This window comes from Peromyscus eremicus, chromosome 6 (assembly GCF_949786415.1).
Source record: "Peromyscus eremicus chromosome 6, PerEre_H2_v1, whole genome shotgun sequence".
NCBI classification, from domain to species: domain Eukaryota; kingdom Metazoa; phylum Chordata; class Mammalia; order Rodentia; family Cricetidae; genus Peromyscus; species Peromyscus eremicus.
The window spans coordinates 73,542,897-73,566,836 of NC_081421.1; the positions used below are offsets into that span (position 1 = coordinate 73,542,897).

Consider the following 23,940-nt stretch of genomic DNA (forward strand, 5'->3'; position numbering starts at 1 on the left):
TGGCCCCTACCATTCATTTTAATTGGAATCTTCTCTTCCCTCAATCCAGTCCGTTTTCCAGGGGTCAGCTGTAAAGCAAATGCCTCTCAAACCTTACCTGTTAGGTCGAAAATACCTGCCTCTCCTATTTTGCTTTTTCACAGCCTACCACAGCATGTCATACTGTTTATGTGGTACTTCTATGGTGTCGGTCTCCAGTCACGGAATGGAAGTTGGACTAGATGATCTCAAGTCCCGTACAAACATAATTTTTATATATTATTTCTATGGTGTCGGTCTCCAGTCATAGGATGGAAGTTGGACTAGATGATCTCAAGTCCCGTACAAACATAATTTTTATATATTATTTCTTTGAGAGTCTCATACATCTGTATGATGTATTTTATCATTTTCACTTCTTGTTACCCTCTCGCACACCTTCCCAGTCTCACTCAAATCCTTCTCAGTGAGGCCCTCTTCCACTTTCGTGGCTTGTTTTGGAGCCCGCTGAGTTTAGTTAGGGCTGCCCCCATGAGCCTGGGAGGGAGGGTATGTACTGGAGCCTGCACAACTCACCCATGGACACCACTAAAAAAGATGGCTCCCTGTCCCCCAGCCAGAATTAACATTTTCTGTCTCCTCAGTCCCAGGTCTTCACTTTCCTGCAACCTGCAAATAACAGAAGCAAATTTACCACTAGAGGGAACCAGTGAACAAGTTTTCAAAGGATGGACCAAATGATGGCTCCGTAGTTTCTAAACTTGGTCACATGTGGTGTCTTCTGGCAAACATTTCTCTTTAAATACAGTGACTGGGCTCCCTTGCCACACCGTTGTGATCTGTCTATGTGTGTCATGGCTTGTGAGTTGTCTATGGTTCTCAAATCCCCCTTGCACTCTTAAAAAGGGTTGAGGATCCCAGAGGGCTTGTGCCCACGTGGGTTATATCTATCAATACTTACCATATCAGACATTATTAATTCACTTATAAGTGAACAATCATATTTTTTCAAAAGTTAACTAATTTTGTCGTTTGTATTCAGATCTTGCAAAATATTCAATTGATTTAAATGAAGATGACTAGGATCTAATAGCATCCTTCAGACTGTTGTAGTAAGTTGTTTTATATGAAGGATCTATGAGATCACTCAAATCAGAATTGGAAGCAAAGGAGACTCTTCAAGACTTTCAAGGAATCAGATATGTTTCTGTGCACATCATAGAATTTGATAAATAATGGTTACCTAGCATTTAGTTGTAATATAGGATCTCAAACCTTACCCATTGTGATTTTTTTTTTTATTTATTTATGTCTGTGTGCATGTGGGCTAGCATGTATGTTTGTGTTGCCCGCCCACCACAGCATGCAGAGGTCAGAGGATGACTTGCAGGAATTCTCCACTTTTGCCATATGGGTTCCTGGGGATCCTTAACCTGGGATGTTGCAGGAGACTAAATGCAGGCTAGAGTATGGGGTCTTTCAGGTAGTGAAGAGAATTGTGAAATTAAGAGGATAGTTCGTCTTCCTAAGCACAGATTTTTTACATTAAAGGGTATATTCAGATAGTCACTTTTAAATCAGATAAGTAAATGCTTTTAGAGTTCTGTTATTTTCGATATGGTGATATAAACATGAAAGGGTCCTGAGACCAAACAGTTTAGAACTGATGACTGTTGGGTTTATTATATGGCAGAGCTGGAAGCCAGTGTTCTGTCTGCTTGAGATTGCAGAGCTGCATTTAAAAAGATGGACTTCTGCTTTTCCTGAAGCAGGATCTTACTTCACACACTGCTCAGTCACCCTTATGTTGATTAGTAGTCTTTTTGGAAACTTCCAGCTCTCCTTCCCTGACTCCTCACTGTCCATTCACCACACATCAGTGTCTGTGTACCCGTTCTTTACAAAATCTGAAAAAATAGACACGGCCCAAGTTCTTCATTAATGCATCTAAGTGTTTTGTCTATTTTGAGTGGTTTGGATGTATCTAAGGTGGAGTTTGTTAGGAAACAAACTAGCTAGCAACTTTTCAGTTACAGCTTATGAAAGTCTTTATTACAGTGGGAAAAAGACATTGGGAGGAAAAGATTATTTCACTGGAATATTTTGTTTCCTTTCCTTAATAGTTCTTGATATGCTTAACATTCAGTTGCCTATGATGCTAACATCACTTCTCACACAAAGGCATCATTTCATTAATGATTAAATATTAAGCCCTTACTGACATAGTCATGTGCTGGTGTACATGTAGTAATGCAGAGACAAGCAAGACAGATACATCCTCTGCCCTGCACACAAGAAAGTGTTCAACTTCATTTATAGTGAACCTGGTGAAGCAGGACGCAAAAGGACGAGTGTAGGACACAGCATTTAATTCCAGTTTGACTTGTCTCTCAAACAATCGGCTTTATCTAAATAGGTTACTTACTGAACTTTTTAAAAGTTAATTTATTTATTTTTATTGAAAATAGATTCTCCTCTCATACAATACATCCCGGCCACAGTTTCCCCTCCCTCCACTCCTCTCAATTCCCTCCCACCTCTTTTCTCCCCCAGATCCACTTCCTCTGTTTCCTCTTCAGAAAGGATCAGGCCTCCAAAAGACAACAGCCAAACAGGACAAAACAAGATACAGTAAGACAAGGCAAAAGCCCTCATATCGAGGCTGGACAAGGCAACCCAATAGGAGGAAAAGAGCAGGCAAAAAGAGTCAGAGATATATATGCCCATTCCCACCGTTAGGAGTCCCCCAAACACCAAGCTAACAGCCATAGCATATACATGGAGGATCTGGTGCCAGACCCATGAAGGTCCTGTGCTTTCAAGAGTGATTTTGTTTAAATTTTCTTCATCACTCAGCCTTTGGCTGTGTAGGTGTATGGGAATTGATTAACTGTAAGAAATTAATTGATTAACTGTAAGAAAAGGCTTATGTTAGCCCTGTGGGGACAATATGTAACCTCAGTCAGTTGCAACCCACTGGATAACAATTCAGTATTTCTGCCTTTAGGACCAGCCTAATGACTCAGTGGACTGGCTCTTCTGCCATCACAACTTGCTTTCCTTGATGGTTTGTACTTGACGGTTATGCTTTGCCTGGCACATAATAGAATTTATTCATCAAAATCAGCTGTAGGAACTATTTTTACTTCTATTTTCCTTTTTTAGCTTTGACTTTGGGATTGGAATAGAGAATTGTTTGTCTTTATTGTAGTACGCAGAAGACAGAGGGAAGGTTTCAGTGGGAATATCTATGAGAATATAAACACTGCTTTGAGTAGTGGAAGGGAAAGCACTCCTAGTGAGCAAGGAGGCATGAGTGATAGCTTCTGCTCTGGAGGAGGCGTACCTAGAAAAGGAAGAAACCTGACGGCCCAGTCTGCAGTTACTGCACTGATGTACCTGTGGTCTGCACAAACAAACCAGAAAAGCACCAAGATCATAGCTGTGACTCAATCTTTTATACATCACAAATGTAAACTATAAACTCTACAAAAACACACATATGTAGATTGTGCCTGTCAATCTATTCCTGGAGTGATCTCAAATTATTAATCACTGACCAAACTTAACAAGATGGACATTTATGCTGTTCTAGAGTTTTCACCATGGACTCAAAATAATTTTAGGTAGATTTAAGAACTTTAAAGAAAATTAAAACTCAAAGAAGTGATAGATATCTTCCATACCTGAAAATACTTTTTTAAAATGTATGTCTGTTTCTGTGTCTATGTGTATGTGCACTTACGTGCAGGTCCCTGCACAGGTCAGAAGATGGCATCGGAACCCCTGGAGTTATAGGCAGTTGTGAGTGGTCTGGTGAATTAGCTATTAAGATTAACTTGAACTGGGTGTGGTGGCACATACATTTCATCCCAACACCCAGGAGGCAGAAACAGGCAGATCTCTACATTTGAGATAGACTAGGGTAGCCTAGTCTACATAATGAATTCTAGTCAGTGAAGGCTACATAATAGAGTGAGCCCATCTCAAAAAAAGAAAAAAAAACTGAAATATTAACTTGATCATTAACATCATTTGTAACCTCCTTTTCACCAAAGCTAAATTAGTCCATATGGCCTAGTAAGTAGGGTATTAATTCCAGCTTCATTAACCAATCATAAAATGTCTGACTTGCCAGATAAAACTTCCTGCCTCCCTTGTGGTCCTGTATAATATGTGCAGTACTTTATGTCTTTCTGTTGTGATATGACTCCGTGAGGGCAGTCATCCTGTTGTCTGTTCACTGTAATATTCCCAAGCACTCATGGTATCTTTGCTAACTAGTGGTTATCCGATGTGGAGATCTAACACTGAGACTTTTCCTGTTACGTTTTTTAGTAATGTAGAAAATAACAGTATTCTTTAATTATGTTATTTTGAATTCTTGACGTCTCAGCCACTTACCTGTATATTCTTCACTTACCATAAGAAGTGTTTTCAGTCATTGGTATATGTAGCTAGAGTTTTCCTGCCTGGCCCACAGTCAGGACAAATCTCTCTCACCTGCCAGTCCCACAGCTGCTCAAACCCGACCAAGTAAACACAGAGACTTATATTGGTTGCAAACTGTATGGCCATGGCAGGCTTCTTGCTAACTGTTCCTACAGCTCAAATTAATCCATCTCTATAAATCTATACCTTGCCACGTGGCTCATGGCTTACCGGCATCTTCACACACTGTTTGTCATCATGGCGGCTGGCAGTGTCTCTCTGACTCAGCCTTCCACTTCCCAGCTTTATTCTCCTCTTTGTCCCGCCTACACTTCCTGCCTAGCCAATGGCCAATCAGTGTTTTATTTATTGACTAATTAGCAACACATTTGCCATACAGAACATCCCACAGCACGTATATACACATTTTCTCACTAATACACATTTATCAATAACAAGATTCTGCATGGTGCAATGGCCTCTAACTCTTTGTTGTAATAAAGCATCAGTTCGTTATGGTCAGCAAAAGATATTAAAATGGGTTCCATTTGCAAAAGTAACTTGCCAGCATTTGCTGTAATGATTGTATCCTTTATTTGTCTAGTTATAACCGCTGGTTATGCCAAGCAAGATCTGAGGACCTGTCTGATATTGCTTCTCTGAAAGCCTTATACCAAACAGGTGAGCTTAATGACTGCTTAGTCTTGCTAATTAAGGATCTGACTCATTGTGCTATGAGAGACTGGGTTTTGCTCTGTGAACACAGTGTTTTGTGCTGATGTCAATAGATTTTGCACAACATAAGGATCGTAGACATACTAACCTCTAGTGTTTTCTTAGGGTCTCACATTGCCTGTTTCACTTTTTCCTGGGATGTCTTTTCTGTTAGAATTCTTCTGCTTCTAAAGAGTCCTGTGCCTTTGTCAAAACAAAATTCACAGCTCATAGCCCTCTCCAGTCCCCACTTCCTCCACTGGATTTTGTTTCAGGCATTACCTATTAATTTTCAACTGAGAGCTTCTAGTATTTCCTGGGTCACTAATATTATTAAATGTTGTGATGAGCTTAAATAAAATGCTTATTTATAAAAAAAAATACCATAGGTTATGCTAATTTAAAATCTTTAAACAATCTTAAAGTCAGAACTGTGGTCAAAATTTCATAATGCTTTAAAAACAAAAAAGAAAAAGTATTTCCCTAACAATAAAAGAAATCTAATGATATAAATTGAGAAGTTTGTGCATCTCATTTCTTACCTTTTGAATGAATAGAATTTTTTTATCCAGTCAAATACATAATATATGGCAGGACAAACACTGGTCTTGTAATAAGGTTTCTGGGTCCTGATTGCACCTCCTCTCTTAGGTGTGGATAACTGTGGCCGCACAGTGATGGTGGTAGTTGGAAGAAACATTCCTGTGACATTGATAGATATGGACAAGGTAAGTCATAAACGGCTTCTACAAATCAGTGGATGTGTAAAGTAAGAAGAGATCATTTGGTAATAAGGGTCTCCAGCATAGATAAGATGAATTGTGGATCTGTGATGGAATAGCATCCCCTGGGAATCGGTATGCATCATTTCAGGTAAGGTAGGAGTTGCTTGTCCTCTGTAGGAGAAACATGCCAGATGGCTCTCATATTACTCCAGCTATTTTATTTGGATATAATATAACTGGCAAGCTTTTGGTTAGAAGCATCCTACATTGTAAGTATACAGTCAGACTTGAGCTTCTTTGAAAAAAAAAAAAAAAGGGAAAAATTAACACTTGAGTATCTACTTAAAAAGAGTAAATCAAGCCGGGCGGTGGTGGCGCACGCCTTTAATCCCAGCACTCGGGAGGCAGAGCCAGGCAGATCTCTGTGAGTTCGAGGCCAGCCTGGGCTACCAAGTGAGTTCCAGGAAAGGCGCAAAGCTACACAGAGAAACCCTGTCTCAAAAATCAAAAAAAAAAAAAAAAAAAGTAAACCAGAGGTGTAGTTTGTGAAAAATAGCAAGGTAGTGTCATTCCATCATCCTTTTTTGTGGTGGCAAAGAACAGAAGTAGATGCTCCTAAAAGAAAAAAAAATAGTTGAAACTGTTAAATGAAAGGAAAAAAATTGTTCAACCCAACTAGTTATATAAAAAGGCAATTCAAAATATCATTTTTTTTCCATCCTGAGAATTAGTAAGAACTTGTAAATAACTATTGTCACCAAAAATGAATTGAAACTGTAAATGTTGTATTCATCAACCCAGTGATTCCATTCCTGAGACTTTATATAAGAAAATGCTCCCAAGGGGAGAAGTAGTTGTAAATCCTGCAACTGCTGAACGTGGAATACTCACTGGAGGGACAGTAGAGCCATGAGCTAACTAGAGCTCTTCAGTCAGCATTCCAGAAGACAGCACTCACTGACCTCAGTACATTGTTACAAAAGAAAAAGGTCATGAAGTGGGGAGCAGGACATGTTGGGGTGCCTAGAGTCGGGGGAGAGTAGCTATGATACACTGTTAACGTGAATGAAATTACCAAAGACTAGATAAAAGATATTCTATTAGAATGTTCACACATACACACACACACACACACACACACACACACACACACACACACACACACACGTGCGTGTGCTTCCCCAAAACATCAATTCCATTAGAAAATAACTACAAAAAAATAAGTTATAATTGACCCATTTGTGTTAACCATAGTAAACATAACGTACTTTAAAAGGAGAAAGTACATATAATTTGAAGGTAAAACGTAGCTATTTAGACTGATCAGAACTTCTAAGCTGTCAGACTTTAGGTCAGTAGTATTTGGGTGAATATGTGAAAGCAGTGAGACCCGTGTCTTACAGGGGCCTCTAAAGCAAAATGTTGTAACTTAAATGTCCAATAGCTGATGATGGCATACCCACAAATGGAATATTCTGTGACTCTTAAACACTATGGTTCTAAGAGGCTGGAGATAGCTCAGAGTACAGTGCTCACGGAGCGTCCATGGGGACCTGGGTTCAGTCTCCAGCATGGGGGATGGCAGAGGGCGAGACTGAAGCGAGTACAGTGGAGAGGAGAGATGGATCAGTAGGGAAACTAATAAGTAAAAGGCAGAAGGAAGTGTTTCCAAATGGATTTCTTTGGGGCTGCAGAGATGGCTCAGCCGTAAGAGTGAGTGTGACTTTCATAGGACTCAATTTGCAGCACCCACATTGGGTGGCCCACAGTTGCCTATAACTCCAGCTTCAGAGAGTCTGATATCACTGTGCACTCCTACACACATGGTGTACACTCACAGATACACATACACACATGCAATTAAAAATGAATATATTTTAAATTGATTTTCTTACTTCGAGGAGAGTTTGTCCCCCACAGCTTTCTCTTTTTGGCTCGTCCTGTAAGTGAGAGTAGAATAACTTACAGATAGAGAATTTGAAGGCAGGAGGAGTGTTCTAATTTGCCCAAGTGCGAGAGTAAAAATGGATCGCAAGGACAAAGAGGTAGTCTGAGGAGAGGAAGAGGAGGACTATTAGAGATAAGTCTATTCATAAAGAGGGAAAGACTCACCTGCTAAAAATTACGTCGTGAGTTTCTGTTTGCAGCCATTTGTGTTCTTAATAGTCAGTGTGCCATTCCCTCTTACCGTCAGTAGTATGGCTTCTAAGAATATAAACCCCACATTTGATCTTGGTGTATAGTTGCATAGCACTCCTGATTTCATGATATGTCATTTCGTATTAAAAACTGAGACTTATTGTGAGGTTCAGACCAGGTAACAGTCACACAACTGTGTTCTTAATGTCTTCCTGCCTGCTGTGCCTGCAGTTCAGTCCTAATCCACATTAATGCCAAGGACTCTGCTGAGGAGGAACTGGAAAACAGCCTGCTTGGTAATCCTTTTGGTTGGTGTAGTTTAGCTTCCTCTTTGCAGTTGTTTACAGCCAAACCACTAGGTCACGTCAGCCCTACTTGGGTTATATTTCTCATTTTGTTTTTAGTGTCTCTCTTAAATTTCTTAAAATAGAATGCATCCCTAACCAAACAGGTTCATACTAGATTTTCCTCTTGAATTCCAGAAATGTTGCCCAGTGCGTTGCCATCCACAAAGCCCTCCACTTTCCTCATTCAGATAAGCATTAGAAGTGCTAAGCTTCCACAGAGCATGGAAGGAGTAGCTCCATGCATCATGTGCTCTGTGCCATGTCCTGAGTCTGTCTGATCGTCAGTGTAGAAAACTTGATGGGATGCAAACAGAATCTTGAAGACTTACGGATTTTATTAAAATTATAAGAAGTATTAAATCTTAGTTCTGAATGTTTTGACATCATTGACCTAGATAGGAGAAACCTGATAGTTCATCCAAGAGCTCTTCCTGGTATCTGAAGAGTTATTTCAGAGGCCAGAAATTGATTATCCTCTTCCTTCACTTAGCATATCACAGAGAAGGACTGTGCCACAGCCTTTGAAAGCATCACTAAATACTGGGATGACTCACTTTCTAAGAGAATTCATCCTCATTGACCTGATCTTCCCCTCTGCAATTACGGGTGTAGATTAGATTAATTTTAGGGGAGGGGTTTCCCCTTTCTAGGCCTCTCGGAAGTAAACTACTGTGAAAAAATGGTCTTTATTCTTCTCTTCTAGGCTCTCTTATATTTTATCCATGTGATGGATCACATCGCTGTGAAGGAATATGTATTGGTATATTTTCACACACTGACCAGTGAATACAATCACCTGGACTCCGACTTCCTGAAGAAACTCTACGATGTCGTTGATGTCAAGTTAGTTATTTTTGGAAATTGTGAAGGGGGTATTGCTTCTTTACTTTTAACACTAAGCAGTAGCAAACATTTGTAAAGATTTGTGAAAGGATATTTGATGTGACGAAGATTGTTATCGCATGTACATTAGGTATTTTAGTTATAGGAGGCCCTCCTTTTGCATTCAACTGAACTCATTTGTATTCTTCCCGCTTTTGAGCACCTTGGAAGGTGTCCTACCTAGTCTTTGTATCAAATAATGAAAGTATGGCCTTGGTTGCTATGGTGTTAATACATGCCAGAGTATACTCGTAAACATTATTTACCTTGATCCAGTAGCCTGTGAGTCTTTTGGGAGAGATACTGGTCGCAGGTTCAAGGAAATTTGTCCCTGTGATTATAAATAAAAACTGAAGCTGAACATAAACTTGCAGGTAAAGGTGGTCATTAGAACAAGAAGAGGCTGAGCAAAAGGGAAGAACACTGGTTTGGGAGATTCAGGCTCCCTAATGACTGAAAAAAGCAGGTGTTTATGGCGTCCTTGTGGGGATTTGGGGTTGGTTAGTCATGAAGACAGACTTTTTTTTTTTGACATTTCTTCCTTGTGGTTTAAGTGGGCTTTCCCCCCTGTAAGATAAGATCAGTGGCCAGTTTGTCTCTGGAGACGTTCTAACTCTACCCATACATTGGTACAAGGGAGGAGAGAAACTGGGTGGGACAGGCTTTATGGATCAAGGGCATAGGAGCCAATGTCTGGTGCTGAGTATCCTGTTATCTTTTTATTTTTTTTTTTTATTTTTTTTTGTTTTTGTTTTTGTTTTTTTTTTTTTTGTTTTTCGAGACAGGGTTTCTCTGTGTAGATTTGCGCCTTTCCTGGGACTCACTTGGTAGTCCAGGATGGCCTCGAACTCACAGAGATCCACCTGGCTCTGCCTCCCGAGTGCTGGGATTAAAGGCGTGCGCCACCACCGCCCGGCTCTGTTATCTTTTTATATTTTCTCCATCTGGAAGATGGAGAATAATAAAAGATGGCTTTCATTGCCCAAGATGTCACAATTTTATGTACAGAATTTAGATTTACTAGACTACTAACTTGGAACTAGAAAATTATTTTCATTAAACTATGTTTCCTTTGCTATAATAATGGAAATCCTAATGACCACCCCACTACAAGACTAAACATAATGCTTTAAGTTTTTTCTCAGTGATATAGTTACTAAATAATAATAATAATAATAATAATAATAATAATAATAATAAAGCATTCTACCCTCTTGGTACCTATTTTATTTGTAACATCACAATGTTTTTATTGGTTAGGTTGAAAAACCATTTTACAGTTAGGGAGCAAAGAAGATAAATTGCGATATATTTCCATTATCTTCCACCATCCATTAAATCTTATCTTAATTAGCAATATTAATGCTTTCATTATCTAACAGATACCTATTTAGTGTGCTTTGAAGTATTTTGTAGCAAAACTACACTTCACTGTATATCTACTTCTGCCACTAACTAGCCCTTCAACTGACATAACCCTCAGCTAAAATAGTGTCCTGCTGTTTCTCTGAAGTCCTTTACAATTAACCTCATATAATTCGATGATGATTATTAAGTTACTGGAAAACAAAATTTCAAGATGTACCTCAACATGCTTCATGGAGTAGCTGGCTGAGGCCCAGGTTGGGTTCTAGGCATTGCCTCTTGGTCGTCAGATCACTGAGTATTCAGGTCCTGGAACTCTCTCAGAGCCATTGAGAGGATTAAGTACAAAGCCTTCAGAGAATTTCTGGGTCATGCAGAAACTGTAACATGACTAACTTTTAATTCCTAATGCTTGCTTTAATTTTAGTAATTTCAGAGTGACTTATTTCATATATTTGGGCTCAGAGACTCTACCATGTATGAAAAGTAATGTACAATGATGTTTTTAAAGTATGAATTGACTTTGTCTTTCTTTGAGGTAGCTCTGTCACAGTGAGGGGCAGCATTTAGTACTTCCTTTAAAGTAGGCAGTTTAAAAATGAAATGTTCTCTTAAGTATTTCTGGCATTTTTTTACCCAAAATTCAATATATTAACTCCTGCTGCTTTTCTCTATGTGAATATGTTTATTTATATACTCAGGTAAAATGTTGATTGTCTATACTGATAAGTACTTCTAGGTGTGACTTACGGTGACTTTGTTTGTTTTGATTAGATACAAGAGGAATTTGAAGGCTGTTTATTTTGTTCATCCAACATTCCGCTCTAAGGTACAGTATTAGTGTTTTGACTAAACCCTGGGTTGAAGTGCACTACGTGCTCAGGATGCTGTAGCTGCTGACTTGTCTGCTGTGTTCATTGGCTGAGTTGCTGCGCTCCTGATGTTTGGTTGTGTCTGACTCTGGTACCCTTCTGAACAACCTTATCAACCATAGCTTCCCAGGCCCTGCCCTTTTGTGCTTGAGCTTTGCTCGTGCTGTTAGCCCAGAATCCATTCTCTCCCCTCTGCTTATGGCCGACCCCTGCTTGTCTTTCATATCTTGGTTCAATAATTACTTTCTGTCTGAAACCTTCCTAGTCTAATCCTGTAGCTAGTAAATATCCCACATTGTGTCACTTAAGATTTCATAGATTTGATCATTGTGATGATTCTATTCTAAGTACACATTTAATGTTCTGCTTTTTGGGTTTACCTGTAATGGGTTGAATGTAGCTATTTTGCTCACAATTACTTTTTTAGTGCCTACTCCTCACTTCATCAAGAAATCTAATCCCTTGGTCCTTATATGCTCTAAAAATGTCATACTTCTTGCTTACATCTTCCTGTGTCCAGTCAAGTACACATCTCATCACTTCAGCCACTCTAGTAACTGATAGCCTTTTACTCTTTCATCACACCTGCCCATAAAACTTAGACTAGAGAAAAGCTCTGTTTATTATGCAAAGCCTTGTGGAGAAGTCATAGAGCTGTGAGTTTTGGAGTCCTCCATGGACTCAAAGGCTTCACTGCTGTAGCTATTCACATTGATGAAGTGTCTCGGGGGCTCTTCATTCTCCACAAGCCCCATCATACTAGTTCCTCCTTCACATATTGCCTGCCTCATCCTTACTAAATGCATAAGGCATCCTTACTAATGCATCAGTAAGAAACTCTGTACCCTCCCCATCCCAACTCATCCCACCACCTGCTACCTGTTCTGTTGTAGCCTCCCTTTTTCAGTGTTATAAATGTGTTCCTTCTTAACTAAGGATAGTTTCTTTATCTGTGTTCCAGTTTCCATAGTAATAACCAATAGGGTTATTGTTTATTTTGAGCACTTGCTGTGTATCGTTTCTTCCTGCATTATCTTTGAGTGTGCTTATAAAGAGTGGCATTCCCATTTATAGGCAAGGGGATTGATGCTTGGTTTAAGTATTTTCCCAAGATTACCAACAATGAGTGGCAAAGGCCAGATTTGAATCTAAACTGTATTAGAGAATATTCCAAACCTCTTTAAAGAAATTAGCATCTTTCTCCCACTTAACTGGATCTAAAGCACCCACTCACTTCCTCCCACTTTTCCTTCCTTCCTTGCTCCCTTCCTTCCTCTGTCCTCACCTTCCCTTCTGTGCCTTAGTCATTCTTGTGTGTACCAAGCCTTCAAACACATGCAGTGCTTCATTCTTGTTTGGGGAAGTAGTCAGCCTAAAGTTTAGAAGCAGGATTTGGGGGCCTAGGTTCTAATCTCTGTTATACCAATCTCACTTACCATCTCAGCTAAGTGGTGTAGCCCTTCAAAGTTATCCTTTACGCATGGGAGTAATGACTACCTCACTGTGTACTCAGAAGGAGGAAGTGAGTTGGCACATCTAAGATCCTTAAAACAAGTCTTAACATAGACACTCACAAATGTTAACTAACATTGCCACCATCTTGGAGTCAGTTCAGGTGTGGGGTTGCTGCCTTGGCTGCAGCCAGATGCCATTGTACTGCCTTGCTGTGATTTAGGGGAATGAGTAGTGAGAGAGTAAGGTCCATATATAATAAAATCCTATATAAATTTTAGTAAATCAAAACTATATGTAGAATGTTTCTAAATAGGAGATAAAATTAACAAATTATCAAATCATCACCATTCTGACTTCCATATGTTCGTGTCATTTCCAAGCCATTCTGACCAACATGGTATTAAATTAATTGCTTGTTAAATTGCTTTTTCTTCCATGATGTTTACTGATAGAAAGAAAGCTAATAGAATGTAAGCCCCAGGAGATTATTTGAGCGCAATGTGTGAACTGTATCTTCTTGGCTTATGTTCTGTGACCTTTATTTTTGGCTTTGCATTTTTGAATAATTAGATGGAAAAATATCTAGCATTCACAAAAACATCTGAATTATTCTTTCCAAAAAATTGTTAATTTTCTTCAGTTTTTTATTGTAGATACTAAATAATGAAAGCATACCTTAATGTGTATTTTTTTTTAGCTTATGTTATAAACAATTGAAAATTTAAAGCTAAGGCATATAAAACTAAAATGGAAAAAAAGGCAAAATTGGTATTCTAGGGTCTTCTCAAACAGTACCTTTTAACTGAGTTTCCACTTCTGTCTGCTTTGAATAATTTTCTCCTGCCAACACGAATGGGATATAAAAAGAAGACAAGATGAGAGACACTGTCAGGTTTGGTTTCTCTTCGGCAGATGGGATGCTTAAGGTCTGCCCATGCTTCCTCGGTGCTGCCTGCCCCCTGTAGTCGGGAGTTTTCTCTGGTCCCACCTGGTCCCCTGCAGTCTGCAGCCACTTACAAAATAATCAACAGAGACTTAATATTATTTATAACTGCTTGACCATTAGCTCAGGCTTCTTACTAACTAGCTCTTACACTTAAATTAACGCGTAATTCTTATCTATATTTAGCCACATGGCTTGGTACCTTTTCTCAGTTCTGCCTTGTCATCTTACTTCTTCTGTGTCTGGCTGGTGACTCCTGACTCTGCCCTTCCTCTTCCCAGAATTCTCCTCATCGGATCACCCTGCCTATACTTCCTGCCTGGCTACTGGCCAATCAGTGTTTTATTAAACCAGTGTACAAGAGCATTATCCCACAGCATTTCTCCTTTTCTGTCAAATCAAAAAGGAAGGTTTTAACTTTAACATAGTAAAATTACATATAACAAAACAGTTATCAAGCAAGAATTGCAATTACAATATCCAGTCTATTTGTATTTGGCAAAATTAAAGAAAATATTCTATCATCTATCCTATATTTGTGAGTCTAAAGTTTCATATCTAATTTATCTTTATCATAACCAAGGAAAATTATAACTATCTAGTCTTAAACTACATCAAAGACCCCAAAAGGATATAATATTACCTAAGTAAACAGGAAATGCATTGTAAGCAATTTCCAAAAATCTAGAATGACAGACACAGCTGGCTACCTGGACAGTCATCCAAAGTTCCTCTGTATCATTGGGGCATCCATCTTCAGCCTATAGGCTTAGAGTCTCATAGTGGCTTCTCCCTGTGTCCTGCAGAATGTCTATCAGTCTCCTCTGTGAAGGAGGAACCTGAAAGACCATCTCACCTTGTTTTGACAAAATTTAGTGGTCATTTTTCCATGGGTCCATCTATGTATACCTAGAAAACTTAACTAACATGACTATAAGTTGGATTATCGTAGATGACTAATTATTAATCTGTATTTTTTAATTATACATTATAATTTTAAATGAGCTGTATAAACATAATACCTTAAACAAGAGTAGAAATATACATACAGTATAATAAAATTAACTTTAAATTTGTAATAAACTAAAATCTATAGCAATGTAAAACATTTTAAACAAGTTGCTCTTTAAAAGTAGATTCAATAATCTACATATCCTATCATCCTATCATATGTATATCATATCCCCTTTTTATCTTTTAGAAAGAGATTGCATTTATAATCAGCCCCCTTTAAATAAAAATAAACATTTATAAACAGTATTTTGGGAATATCTATATTGGTTTAACTTAGCAGCCTTTACAAATGTCTTTCTGCAGTTAAAAATCCCAAAGACAATATAATCCAGACTCTGTGTGATTTCTGTCTTTATGTGGCTTATATTTTATATTACTTTTACTGTTTCTGTAAAGACTTCACTTTTTAAAACTATCTATTTTTTATATAACTGCATATATTCCTTTTTCTCTCTCTTCCAAGCCTATGTACATTTTATATACATACTGTAAACAGTTTAGAGTTTTATTTCATCTGAATCTGTCTTATTGTGAATCTATGATCCTTCTCTGACCAGAATAGATTTTAAACTGTTAAACTGGTTGGCTAGGACTAAAGCTGCATCCCTGGCTGCTGACTCTGTCCCCCTTCAGCTTCCCAACATGGTGGTTGTACAATTACTTCCAGCCCTGGGAGCCATGCACACCACCAACTCTCGGAAGCAGTGGGTCTATGCCTCCATCAAAGCACCATGTAGCCGAGAAACTTTTTTTTTGTCTGTACTAGCAAAAGCTAAATGTATCACACAGTGCACTGCACAGCTTTAGCGACGCCACTGTGTACTGTAGCAGGAATCTGCCATGCTGCTTAGCTCATGGTGGCCAGCTCCGTCTCACAGGCAGCTGTTAGGAGACAAGTCTGCGCTGCTACTGGGATGAGAATGTGAGACTAGGAAGCCCAGTGTGGCTCCGTTTCTGTGCATTCAGAATCTTGAAGCTTTCTTAGGTCTATGTGGATCCATGCCCAATGGTGAGCACCAAATGTAGTCAGAAGTTTTCTCCAGTCCTGCCTGGCCCCCTGCAGTCTGCAGCCACTTATAAAATAATCACTCAGAGAATTAATATGACTTATAACTGCTTGACCATTAGCTCAGGCTTATTACTAACTAGCTCTTACACTTAAATTAACCCATAATTCTTATCTATATTTAGCCATGTGGCTTGGTACCTTTTCTCAGTTCTGCCTTGTCATCTTGCTTCCTCTGTGTCTGGCTGGTGACTTCTGACTCTGTCCTTCTTCCCAGAATTTTTATAGTCTGTTTGCCCCGCCTTTATATCCTGCCTGGCTACTGGCCAATCAGTGTTTTATTAAACCAGTGTACAAGAGCATTAGCCCACAGCAGCCCCCCACCCTTTTCCATCAACACTGCACCATGTCAGTACAGTATAGCCTACTTAAGAGTCCTGTCAAAGAATTGGATAACAACAGACCTTAAAATATCATACAAATGTAACTTCATTTCATAGATGGAGAAACTGAGAAAGAAGTGTGATTTATGAAGGAGTGCTGTACTTTCCCTGAGTAGTGGTAAAGTAAGCTACAGACTCCATCTGTTCATTTCTTTGAGCAAATGGTGAGTTCTAGATAAATGCTGAGCATCAGACTATGAGTCTGACATGGTTCTTCATTACAGAACTTTCAGACTAGAGCATCAGCTAATGTTTCCACACTGTTCATTGTTATGCAGTAGCGTGGAGGCACAAGGTGCAGTTGGAACACTTAGAAGGAATGTCCTTTTGCAGCTTTGGATGAAAAATGGGCCAAGGAAATCTTCAAATAGGACAATAGTTAGTTAAAGATTTGAGGATAAAGATGTCAGGGCTGAAGCAAGACATGTAAAAAGATTTGAGGTAAGAAACTGGAAAAAAAATCCAGGGAAGTGTGAAGTGCAGAGCAGACAGCTGGTGTGGGGCTAGTCCCTGCACATAGTCTCCTCATCGAGTTCACCAGCTATGTCAGTGATGAGTTTTCAAGCTCATACCAGAAATGCTTCCTAATCTAGTTTCTAGAAGCTTGTTTCCGGAAAGGGTGTGTGGTAGCACTCGTTAACACAAGTTCATTTTGATGAGCAGTTCCTTTACTGTTCAACTCATTTGATTCTACTCTTGCCTCATGTTTCCCCTACTCTATATCAATCCTCCCAATAAACCTGAAATATGGGAGAAAAGGAAATCCAGATAATAATATGGGAATTTGAGGCTGTGCATCAGCCATCAGTAATGTAGCTGACATCAATAATGACCCAGGCCACAAAGACCATCATAAAATAGGCCTTAATATTCATTCATCCTTTAACAAGTGCTTGGAACCCAGCTCTGTAGATAAAGTCATTCCAGGATTGTCTTCTAGAAACCAGAGAGACTGCAGAAATGAATGTAACTGAAATAGTAGAAAGTAGGACCAAGTCTCAGGTCTCTGCAAGTGAGATTTAAGTGGGAGAATAGAAGAGTCAACGGAAGGAATAGCCTAGAGTAGTAAGTGAGAAATGGGGGATGACACCTATACCAGTTTGGGAAATTTGACTAGGCTTTACATAGTGATAATGTAGTTCAGTGTTGTTTATTATGTGTCTTATCTTACAAGTAAGTTTAAAGGAATTATGTCACATTAGGGAAGGAAGTATGCCATATTAGGGGCTTGGGATATGTTAAAGGTTTGGAAGAGCCACTAAAGAATGTGGTAGCATACCAAAGAGAAATTAATAAAAACAGTACATGAATGGAAAGCACCCAGAGTGACGTGCAAGCTACCCAAAGTGGCTGTGGTCTATCGAGGGGTTTTAGTACTGTTTTCGAATATATTGGACAGTCCACTGAAAACTCCTGTGCATCTGCTTCCATCTTTTGTAAATGGGGATAGCAACATTGTCACACCTACCTCATTGGACTGTTGTGTAACCTGTTGATAAAAAATCAGATAGGTAAATAAATATAAGTTGTAGCTTGATATCAGAAATACCGCTTGCTACCAGAAACTTTCTTTCTTTTTTTTTTTTCCTGAACTAACAAACCCTTTCACTTACATTTTGTAAAGTGACTTAAATAAAGGTGAGATTCACTGGTTTTCTACCTTTAAAAACAATCAAAGTGGGGTTGGGGATTTAGCTCAGTGGTAGAGCGCTTGCCTAGCAAGCGCAAGGCCCTGGGTTTGGTCCTCAGCTGGGGGGGGGGGGGAGACAATCAAAGCATATTTATAAAAAAAGGGGGGGTAAGTTTCATTTTCACACATGTATATAATGCACTTAGATCATATTCAGTCCCCATTATTATTTCTTATATCTGGATTCTACATATAGGAGAAAATGTATAATGTTGTCTTTGTAATCTGACTTATTTTGCTTAACATCATAATCTCCATTTCCATCCATTTTTCTGTAAATGAGTTAATCTCATTCTTCTTTACAGCTGAAGAAAAATCCCTTGTATATATGTCTGTGTAAACACACTCACACACATACACACTGCATTGATTGGCTTCAACGGAGACCATATGGTACTTATCAAGGGAAAATATCTGAGTTCCAAGATACCTAAACCTACTGTACCAAAGTATCGATTATTATACTAAATAACACAGAAGCCTTTTTTCCAAACAATATATTTGAATCATATTCTTTTCCCTCCCCCACCTCCTCCCAGATCCTCCCTGTTTGCCCAAACTTGTGCTCCTGTCTCTCTCCCTCCCTCCCTCCCCGCTCCAACATCCAAACCCAAGGCAAGCAACAATCAAACAAAAAATAAAACAAATACACAAAAGCCATGGAGTCCCATTTTGTGTTGGCCAACTACTCCTGGCATGGGGCCTGCCCTGGAGTGGGATGTACCCAGTGACCTCCATTTTCCCTTCCCAGGAGGTAGGAATTGCACATAGCTTCAGTCACGGGTCAGGAGCATATGCTGTGTCTCAGCATACTGTACGTACAGGAGTGTACCTGCACTGAGACAAAAGCTCTGTGAAACAGCCTCCTTATTGTAGCCCCAGTGATGTCATTGTTCTTTTTTATAAATGTTCCTTGTAATCTGTGAAATTATTGTGCAACTCATTAACGAACTACAAACTGCACTTTAAAAAAATAACTTGTTATTGTACAATTCAAATATCTTGAATTCAGATTTTAACTAGTATAAAATTTCAAAGGTGTATCTGTTTTTAATGGTGGCTATTGGCTTAAATTATTTTTCTCTCCTATTAATCAGGTCTCAACATGGTTTTTCACCACCTTTTCTGTCTCAGGATTGAAGGACAAAATCCACCACATAGACAGCCTACACCAGCTCTTTTCTGCCATATCACCAGAGCAGATAGACTTTCCTCCTTTTGTCCTTGAATATGATGCCAGGGTAAGTGCCTGTTCTCCTTTGCCTTGTGTAGTGTATGAGTGTGTTACAGAGCGGCAGGTTTGAGTATCTGAGTGTGTTATATGCTACATGCATAGTAAGGAGGCTGCTTCACAGAGCTTGTCTCATATGTAGATATACTCTTGGATGTGCAGTGTGCTGAGAAACAGTATATGCTACAGAGCAGCACCTGTGAGCGTATGAGTATGTAAACATGCTACAGAGCAGCAGGTGTAAGCATGTGAGTGTGTGAAGTGTGCTGCAGAGCAGCAGCTGTGAGCTTTGGAATAATAATTTAGTATTTTTTTCATGCAGTAACCCAAGAGGACTTTCCAGTCATGAATTTAAAGCTGGTCTTTGGTTGTGGACAGTTTCTTAAGATTGAGACTTTTTAGCTATATGAACAGCCAGACTGGACTGGTGTCCACTGGCAGCATAGACATTAAGTCAGGCAGCCTCTCAGTATTTTCTCAAGATTATGGTAATGTTGTTAATATATCTACCATGTTAGTGATGTTATTTATAGGTACATTCATAGGTCTGTTGCTGAAGAACTAGTTACACCATCTCTTGAACTTCACTAAAATTCTTTTCTATTGTATGTATTAACAACATCACCTTTTGAATATTTTTTTAATTGAGAACTTTGCCAAAAGTTAATCAAGCACCTTGTCTAGCTGTTGCTGATTATGTATCCTTATGCGTGAGCCAGAGGACATATTGGAAAGTAATACTGAGTCTGAAGTATTCTCCCCTGGTTGTTATGTAATATGTTGTATACCTTCAAGGAAAAGTCATGCAGGGCATTTCTCTCTAAACTGTCTCCAACTTCAACAATGACTTCTGTTCCCCTTATGTGGAAAGCAAAATATTTAATGTGTCCTAATAGCTAATAAAATTTCACATTTGGCTGTTGCACAGAAAGGATTTGTAACTGGAGCAGCTAGATCATAGAACAAAGATCATTCAATATATGGGGTGGGAAAAAGCTACTTCAGTGTGTGTTTACTTGAAGATTGCTGGAGTATCCTCTGGAGTATTCTAACTGACTGTTGCCTGCCTTTGAACTCCACCTGTCATGCTTGAATTAATAGCAGGAAATGTAACGCACAGAAGAACATTTGGATACCCAAAATTTGAATGACATTTCTAAGCTACTACCTAAATGTATCACTTTTTTCCTGCAAATGCTGAAAGATTACTCTACCAGACTTGAGCTTGCTTTTGTTTTGCCTGTGTGTTTTAGCTTTCTGTTGTTTTGAGTATCAAAAAGAACACAATGACGGGATTGGTCAAAGGAAGTATAACTTCTAGCTAACAGTTGACTCATTAAACATCTCTCTACCTGTACTAGAGTTTTCTAGAGTGGAGATATTATACCATCTGTCTATGAGGACTGAAGACAGGCAAAAAATGAGGGGGTTGGAGTATGAGGAGACAGTGTTCAGGGACAGGCAGAGGGCACACATAGCATGACATTCTGCCACTGTGTGCAGTGCTGAAGGGCATTGGCTTTGCCGTCAGTGGGGAGTGTTCTAGGAGGGAGAGCGGCCATTACATTCCTCTGCAGAGAAGCCATTGTGGAAGAGCAGAGAGTGTGATGAAGAGAAAGGCAAGTCTACAGGAAGGACTGGGCCTCGGCTGAGACCAGAGGGAAGCTGTGCTGCTGAGGGCGGCAGGGCCTTGAAGTTAGGACGCGTTTAGAGCTGCCACATCTGGAGACAAAGTAGCCATGGGAGATGGAGGAGAAAGCAAGTGCTTTTGATGGTTGGTATTTCTGTGCCCCAGAGAAGCAGTGTGAGGGAAAGTCTCTCAAGACTTGGGAAAGGTCCAGGTAGCGTGTTCAGTGTGTGACACAGAGTCTATGGAATGTGGGCCTGAGATACCAGGAGGTCCAGGTAGCGTGTTCAGTGTGTGACAGGGAGTCTATGGAATGTGGGCCTGAGATACCAGGAGGTGGTTGGATAATGATTGGTAAGGAGAATTGATATCACAATTGGAAAAAAGGAGTGCAGAGTTGGCATGCCTTGTTTTGTTGTGCCTTACACTTGATAGCACATAATAGGTTCTTTATTTGGTAAAAGACTGAATTGGTGTTGATTGGTATCAGTTTCAGTGGACTTAAAAAACCATTTCAAAGATTTATGTCATTTAGGAAGCCAACAGTTTCTGTAAGATTAAAAGGGACCTTTGAAAAGCAGTAAAAATAATACTGAGGCAACTTCCAGAAAAGAGCGAGTCAGCATTCTTACAAATAAAATCAGAGTATACCATTTTGACTGGTGAGAATTCTTTAAATTACTGTGATTGTTTCCAGAAATAGAGAAGCTAGTTGGTGGCTCAGTGATCTCCTGCCCAGTGTGAAGTTAATGTAGGAAGCTCTGTTTCATGGCATTGCATATCAGACATGCACCATTGGTTTCCACAAAAATCAATGCAGATATGAAAAGCTTTGGAAAATAGCACAGGAGACTAGAAGAGAACCCGTCAGAGGTGTTCAGAATTGATTTCTCTTTGGGGATATGTTTCTCGGGGCATTACTTTCTGCATATTAAAAATACAGAATTGCTTAGATTACTGATCATGATAGACATGCTAAAATGCAAACTATGTATTTTCCCCTAAGTTTCCAGAAATGTAGCCAATTCTGAGATTTGTTTCTATTTTCTTTTTTCCCCCATACCTGGTCAGATTTACTTGTTATCAGAAAGTCTTCTTAGATGTCCTTTTGATTTCCTGGTTATGACACCAGGCTCAATTTCTGCTCAGAGCATCTGCTCTGAAGAATGGCTGAGCTTCTGGCTCATTTTGACTCCATAACATTAAAACTGCCCACTAGGTTAAAGACCAGGTCTGACTCAATGATCCCTTTAACTCTGAGGTAAATGCCATGAAGCAATCTACACTTCCTCTTCCTCCTCCTCCTCCTCCCTCATCATTCCTGACTGTTGCCTTATATTAATGGTAAGATTTTCTGCTTGTGGCTTACTGAAAAACAAGATCTTTGCCAAAGAAATACTTTTCCTAAAAGTGAGACTCCAGTCTTACATCTCATAAGTCTAATCTAGGACCCTCCTACCATAAAGTTAGCTGCCTTGTTTTTAACCACGATTACCCAACGTGGGGGCCAAAGAATTTCTCCTTACACTAGTTGGTTGCTTTCTACATTTGACATTAGCTTCTGGCATTTAATTCTCCATCTTGACGTGGAGCTAAATGGCCTGAGAACTGTAATTGTTACAAGCCTTGCCACTTGGGCGTGTCCTGAAGATGCCTGCTGCCAAGCAGTGACAGCTACTAAATTCTTCAGAAATCGTTTTTATTGTTCCATAACTAAATGGAGAATCAGCAATGGGAAAGTAACACCATCGAGCAAGTGTCCAGTGTCAAGACAAACTTATCTTTAAATTTAAGCTCAGCCTGTTACCCAGGAGGCACTTTAGTTGAATTATATAATCTGTGTGCTCTTCGTTTTCCTTGTCGGTAAAGTGAGGATGTTACCCATTTTGTGACATCATGTGAGAACTTAAAAGAGCAGTGAAAACAAGGAGTCTGTAACTAGTCCAGGACCCAGAATGTTCAATAAACAACGCTGTTACTGAAGCACATTGTCATTCTTGTGGCTTCTCCCTACTTTACACGAGTTCTCACACACTCCAGTGAGACTGCTCAGCGCCACCTATGTGCTGGACATTTCACATGCACTTTTCCATGTATTGCAAGTCCCTGTTTTGCATATCTTCTTAACTTGCCTCGTTGCTTAAAGCTCTCATCTGTTTTCTCTCCACAGGAAAATGGGCCTTATTTTGCGTCTTATCCTCCATCACCGGATTTGTGACCTTCCGTCTTCCCAGGACTTCTTGGTCACAGAATTCCATTTCACAACTCACCACCTATCGAAGTGATGTTCATTTTTGCTGTACAGATCCAGAGAGCTTTTGTCCCCACCTCTCTGGTATTTTTTTATTGACTATATATTTTCTGGCACATAAACAGTCTAAAACTGGTAGGCCATAAGGAACTGCATACATTTTAAATTTGTATATTTGTATCAAATGGAAATGTTCGTTTTTAGAGCATTAATAGAAACTGAGGATCAACTTTTGAGTGTCTTCAGTTTCCTGGACTCTGGACGCTCTGTTACACAGGCCAGCAACATGCTCACATCATCTCTTACAGTGCACGCTTCGGACTCTCCGCTATACAGGCCACCAACATTGTTCACAGCATCTCTTAAACAGTGCACGCTTCCTTTGTGTGTTTAAGTGTTTCTCAAAGTGTATACAACCAATGTATGCTGAACAGATGCATTGTTTCCCTCAAACCCTGGCTTTAATACCATCTACATTTTATACAGATGATTTGATTATAATATAGAATTGTCCAGGACCAAGAATATGGAAATGTGTCTGATTAAAACTATAAAAATCTTCAGCAAAACATAGGACTTGCACTTTGGTGGTAAAGGTAAGAGTGAGCTGTAAGTGCTTCCTGGATTATACGGTTTGTTAAGATCAACACTGTTCAGATCTCAGCAGTGTGGGGAACACAAAGACTGTATCTTCAACTCTCTCTATATAATCTTGTGATTGGTCTCCTTATCTAAAGAATGTATGTGCTAACAGCACTCCTAAGTAAAGAGCATTTGCTAAGACTCCATGCCTGACCACACTGCTGTCTTCACAGAGTCATACATA

At 39.4% G+C, this 23,940-nt stretch overlaps 1 protein-coding gene across 2 annotated transcripts in view; it reads left to right on the top strand.

Annotated features, from left to right (window-relative positions):
• The window catches only part of Gdap2 (ganglioside induced differentiation associated protein 2), a 50,136-nt gene extending 26,238 nt beyond the window's left edge, over positions 1-23,898 (top strand). Inside the window, exons 9-14 of one of the 2 annotated variants that reach the window (XM_059265955.1) lie at positions 5,015-5,091; positions 5,776-5,852; positions 9,039-9,178; positions 11,357-11,411; positions 19,103-19,246; positions 23,034-23,898. In XM_059265955.1, coding sequence (XP_059121938.1) covers positions 5,015-5,091; positions 5,776-5,852; positions 9,039-9,178; positions 11,357-11,411; positions 19,103-19,246; positions 23,034-23,081 — 541 coding nt within the window. In that variant the 3' untranslated portion in view covers positions 23,082-23,898. Of the gene's footprint in view, positions 1-5,014; positions 5,092-5,775; positions 5,853-9,038; positions 9,179-11,356; positions 11,412-19,102; positions 19,247-23,033 lie in introns of those variants that run through there. The other variant, XM_059265956.1, reaches the window with a different exon arrangement.
• The last annotated feature ends 42 nt before the right edge of the window (positions 23,899-23,940 follow it).